The sequence below is a fragment of the Somniosus microcephalus genome, unplaced genomic scaffold (genome assembly GCF_052327205.1).
Source record: "Somniosus microcephalus isolate GS21.2 unplaced genomic scaffold, FLI_Smic_1.0 scaffold314, whole genome shotgun sequence".
Classification (NCBI taxonomy): Eukaryota; Metazoa; Chordata; class Chondrichthyes; order Squaliformes; family Somniosidae; genus Somniosus; species Somniosus microcephalus.
The window spans coordinates 6,788-12,260 of NW_028225501.1; the positions used below are offsets into that span (position 1 = coordinate 6,788).

Below are 5,473 nucleotides of genomic sequence, written 5' to 3' on the forward strand. Positions count from 1 at the left end.
TTTCTTACCGTCCACTCCTGGAGGCCCCACTCCCTGAGCCTACAACCTTCAGCAGGGTCAGTGGTGGAGTTCCACATCGGGAGTGATCCCAGAGTAACTGTTGGGATCGCATCCCCGTAGATATTGCTGGTCGTGTATTTTTAGTTATCCTGGTGTCCAACACACACATCAATAAAACAGGGAATTCCTGGAAACACGCTGCAGGTCCTTCTTTATCTGGAGATCAAATGTCTGTTGTATAATTGTACCAGCAGTTAACAGGCTCCTGTGAACTCCTCTGTCTGCTACTTTAATGCAGACTTTAACCAATTTATTTTAAACAGTTGTATTTTAAATGGGTTAACGCCTGCCTTAAAATGGTAGACTCAGGACTGTCACACAAACATGTCAAATAATTACCAGTCATTTTCAGACTGGAATCTTAAACCTGCCATTTCACTTTCAGTCAGGAACAGATCACAGTTTGTCACTAATCTCTGATTTGACAGCACGTTCCCAGCATTCACCGTTGTTCTTCCTGACTCTAAACACAGTTGTAAAGGAGCCTTCTGTTCTGTGCCTAGGATCTCTGAACCATGGCAGAGAGTGGCTGGGACACATTTCTCACACGCCTCAAGATTACTCGCATGGTGACTTTGCTGTCAGTGAAGAGAGAAGAGAAAGACCAAAGTGCCGTTTGCCCCTCTCAGTGTGGCCCTGAAGGACTGTGTCCAGGCTGAAGTTCTGTTCCCGCCGTACGATCCTCCCCCAGATTGTCCTTTCTGAGCTCCAGCCAGGTGATGCTAAACACTCAGGTGGGAAAGACGAAAATCTACAACAATGTGTTTAAAACAAAGCTGATTTATTTGACAGATATCCAGGATATTAATCTCCAGCCCAGTTACAGGAGTTATTGACATCAGAAACAAACCCCAACTGTCAGAATGAACATGGTTCAGTCTGGATGTGATTAACAGCATAAATAACAACGGAATCCAACCCCTGCAGTCACTTGTGAACTCGCTGGTGTCTCAGCAGAGTGGATGACTGAATGAATCCCTTCCCACACTCAAAGCAGGTATACGGCTTCTCCCCAGTGTGAACTCGCTGGTGTGACAGCAGGTGGGATGACTGAGTGAATCCCTTCCCACACTCAAACCAGGTATACGGCCTCTCCCAGTGTGAACTCGCTGGTGTATCAGCAGATCCTTTGTGCTTCTAAAGCTCTTCTCACAGTCAGAACATTTAAAAGGACATTTATCTGTGTGAACAAGTTGGTGTTCAGTGAGGTGCAATGACCGAGTGAATCCCTTCCCACACACAAAGCAGGTGAACAGTCTCTCCCCAGTGTGAACTCGCTGGTGTGTCAGAACATCAGATGAATTAGTGAATCCCTTCTCACACACGGAACAGGTAAACGGCCTCTCCCCAGTGTGAATGCGCTGGTGTGTCAGAAGTTTGGATGGTCGATTAAATCCCTTCTCACACGTGAAGCAGGTGAATGCCCTCTCTCCAGTGTGAACTCGCTGGTGTCTCAGAAGCTCGGATGAACGAGTGAATCTGTTCTCACACACAGAGAAGGTGAACAGCCTCTCTCTAGTGTGAATGTGCTGGTGTTTCACAAGCTCAGATGAACGAGTGAATCCCTTCTCACACAGGGAGCAGGTGAATAGCCTCTCCCCAGTGTGAACTCGCTGGTGTCTCAGAAGGTTGGATGAATGAGTGAATCCCTTCTCACACACGGAGCAGGTAAATGGCCTCTCCCCGGTGTGACTGCGTTGATGAGTTTCCAACTTCGATGGGGAACTGAATCTCTTCCCACAGTCCCCACAATCCCACGGTTTCTCTGTGGTGCCGATGTCATTGTGACTCTCTAGGTTGGATGATCAGTTGAAGCTTCGTCCACACACAGAACACGTGTACGGTTTCTCCCCGCTGTGAATGGTGCGAATATTTTTTCAGGCTGTGTAACTGGTTAAAGCTCTTTCCACAGTCAGTGCACTGGAACACTCTCACTTGGGTGTGTGTGTCTCGGTGCTTTTCCAGTCACTGTGATGTTTGAAATCTTTCTGCACAGACAGAACAGGCAAACATTTCTCCTTCCACATTAAAAGGCTGATGATATTCAGGTCCTGCTGAATCGTGTCACTCTCTCAGATCTTGACGTGATGTTTGATTTGAGTTTCTCATCTGCACATCCTCCCCTTCTAATGCCCTGTAAAAGCAGTTTACAAAAGTCAGGATAGAAATTCGGATTTTTCTCCCTTTCTCTCCTGAAGGTGGTGCTTGATGATAGGGTTTGGCCCCAGTCACTCTTTGCCCTCCAGTACCTCGCCAATAGCAATTCTGAGCTGTGAGCTGCCAGCATTTCGACCATGTGGAGCAGCACAGCCACCGGCCCTGGCTGATTCTGTCTGGAAAATCTGAGGCCAATGGCAGCACACCAACAACAACTTGCATTTACATAGCGCCTTTAACGTAGTAAAACGTTCCAAGGTGCTTCACAAGAGCGGAATCAGACAAAGATTGACCTTAGGGCTGAGGCAACTGAAGGCACGGCCACCAATGGTGGAGCGAAGGAAGTGGGGGATGCACAACAGGCCAGAATTGGAGGAGTAGAGAGTTCATAGACTCAGAGAATGGTGCAGCCCTTCGGCCCATTGTCCCAGAGCCAGCTCTTTGAATTTAGTCCCACTCCTCTGCTTTATACCCACAGACCCGCAATTTGTTTCCAATTCAAGTAGTTCTCCAATTCCCCTTTGAAAGTTGCCATTGAATCTGCTTCCACCACCACTTCAGGCAGTGCCTTCCAGGTCATAACAACTCGCTGCTTAAATTCTTTCCTCATGTCGCTGCTGGTTCTTTTGACAATGACCTTAAATCTGAGTCCTCTGGTTACCGACCCTTCTGACACTGGAGTCAGTTTCTCCTTATTAAGAGGGTTGTAAACACCTGGTCCACTTGGCACTGAAGTGTCTGAAACTCATAATAGGAACTCCAGGGAAACAAAATACGAACAAATGTTAAACTGTTCCGTTGACAAACGAAATCTCAATTTAAGTTTGAAAAGATAAATTGTTAACGGGTTCACACTGACTCACCAGACTCAGGTTCCACCCCTCAAACACCGCAATTGGTTGCAGAACTCGCTGCTCCCTTGGCCCTCCAGCCTCTGAACTCTCTTCCTATTGGTTCTCAGGGCCATCAATCACCACTCACCAACATTACGCTGCCAGATGAGGTTCAGGGGCTCAGAGGAAGAAAATAAATGAGGCCATGAATCTGAGTTAGGAAATACAATGAGAGAAACATGATTCAATTTGTAAACTAAACTATTTAAAATCAACTCAAATGAATTGTTGCCATTAATATATTCTTTTTGCGCCAAGTGAGAAACAAGTGATGTTTTCCCACACACGGAGCAGGTGAACAGCCTCTCCCCATCTCCAGGTTGGACGATCGGTTAAAGCCCCGTCTACACAGAACACGTGTACGGTTTCTCCCCGCTGTCAATGGTGCGATGTTTTTTCAGGCTGTGTAACTGGTTAAAGCTCTTTCCACAGTCAGTGCACTGGAACACTCTCACTCGGGTCTGTGTGTCTCGGTGCTTTTCCAGTCACACTGATGTTTGAAATCTTTTCCCACAGACAGAAGAGACAAACATTTCTCCTTCCACATTCAAAGGTCGATGATATTCGGGTCCTGATGAATGGACTGACTCTGTCAGATCTTGATGTGATGTTTGGTTCGAGTTTGCGGTGTGTAAATGCTGCCCTTCTCACAGCCTGTAAAAGGAGTTTACAAAAGCCATTACTGAGAGTCCAGGATAGAAATTGACAAGATTATCTCCTCCTGGTTCCTGGCCAAGGGGGCCGCGCATGCGCCCTGCTGCCCCCTGAGTCTCTCAAGATGGCGGCCGTTACCCTGGGCCTGTCACCGGGAGAAAGCCCTGCAGCTGTCGTCCCGCTCGGGGCAAATGCCCGGCCTGGAGGCTCTTGTTCGGGGCCTGACGCCCACCCCGGGTGTATGTGAAGCGGATAATGTTGAGTGTTTTAATAATGGGGCCTGGGGCCGCACTCGGGGTGTGTGCAGCCCGCATCCCCCCAGGGTTCATTAACCCGCTCCCTCCACCAACTTTATAAACCCTGCGGCGCGGCCTACCCGCAGTGTATTAATCTCCCAACCCCGCTCCCGCCGACCTGCAGCTCCGCCCGGTGAGGGACACATGACCCGGGCCCGCGGCCTGATTGATGCGAGCTTCCGACCAATAGGGAGCGAGCGGGGCGGGGTTGGAGGTGCGAGCCGGCGGCGGGTCCTCCAACCAATCGGGGAGCCTGAGGGGCGGGACTAGCGCCAGCTGATTGTCTGATCCGCAGGGCAGCGAGTTTCTCCAGTCCCTTGTTCAGGGCCCGGGGCCAGGGGAGGCTGTGGGCCTTTATTCCCCTTATTGGACACAAGGCTCTTTGTCTCACAACACACTGGCTCAGGTTTTAACAATCATTTTACAGGGAATAGTGAATTGAAAATTGCAAAACTGAGATTGTTAGAATTACACAGGATTACACAGGATATACTGCACAGAAACAGGCCATTCGGCCCAACCAGTCCATGCTGGTGTTTCTGCTCCACACCAGCCTCCTCCCGTCTTTCCTCATCTAAATCTATCACCATAACCCTCTATTCCCTTCTCCCTCGTATGCTTGTCCAGCCTCCCCTTAAATGCATCGATATTATTCGCTCCAACCACTCCCTGTGGTAGCGAGTTCCACATTCTCACCACTCTCTGGGTAAAGAAGTTTCTTCTGAATTCCCTATTGGATTTCCCCACAAGTGGAAACATTCTCTCTGTATCCACTCTACCAAAACATTTTCATAATTTTAAGAACCTCTAATAGGTCACCCCTCAGCCGTTTTTCAAGTGAACAGAGACCCAGCCTATTCATCCTTTCCTGATATGTATACCCTCGTATTTCTGGTATCATCCTTCTAAATCTTCTCTGCACTCTCTCCAGTGCCTCTGTATCCTCTATATCCTATTTATAATATGATGACCAGAACTGGACGCAGTTCTCTAAGGGCTGAATTTTGCCGGTGCTCAGAGTGCGGGTTTGGAGGCGAGTCCACTGTCATAATCACAAAAACTGACCGGGTTGGTATCCCGCTCTGAACCGCCTCCTTGTGAGTTTCCTAAGTGTCGGGTCTGTCATCCCTGAACAGACCCGACAACAAGCGGTGGGTCAGCCAATTTAGATACTTTAAAGCTTGTTAAAAGGTAGTTAAGCACCATTTTCCCAAGTACTTACCATTTTCCCAGGTTTTTAACGAGGTTCCCAGAGAGCGGCTATCACGTCAGGTCAGTATGTCGGGTTCTCAATGACTGTGGATTGCTGTGAATAGGTGAAAGCTGCAGAAGTGGTCTGAAACCTACCATTTCACAGCTGTTCACTTCCCAATCTTAGAAGTTGGAGCATTAATGATTTGGAACCCACTTTGG

General features: G+C 48.4%; 1 protein-coding gene across 1 annotated transcript; it reads right to left on the bottom strand.

Moving 5' to 3' along the window:
• Positions 1 to 595: 595 nt before the first annotated feature.
• LOC147081884 (uncharacterized) lies at positions 596 to 1,865 on the bottom strand (the record flags this gene model as incomplete). Its single annotated transcript, XM_085980619.1, has 1 exon — positions 596 to 1,865. A coding segment is annotated over one exon (855 nt), but the record flags the coding sequence as incomplete, so codon positions are not given.
• Positions 1,866 to 5,473: the final 3,608 nt, after the last annotated feature.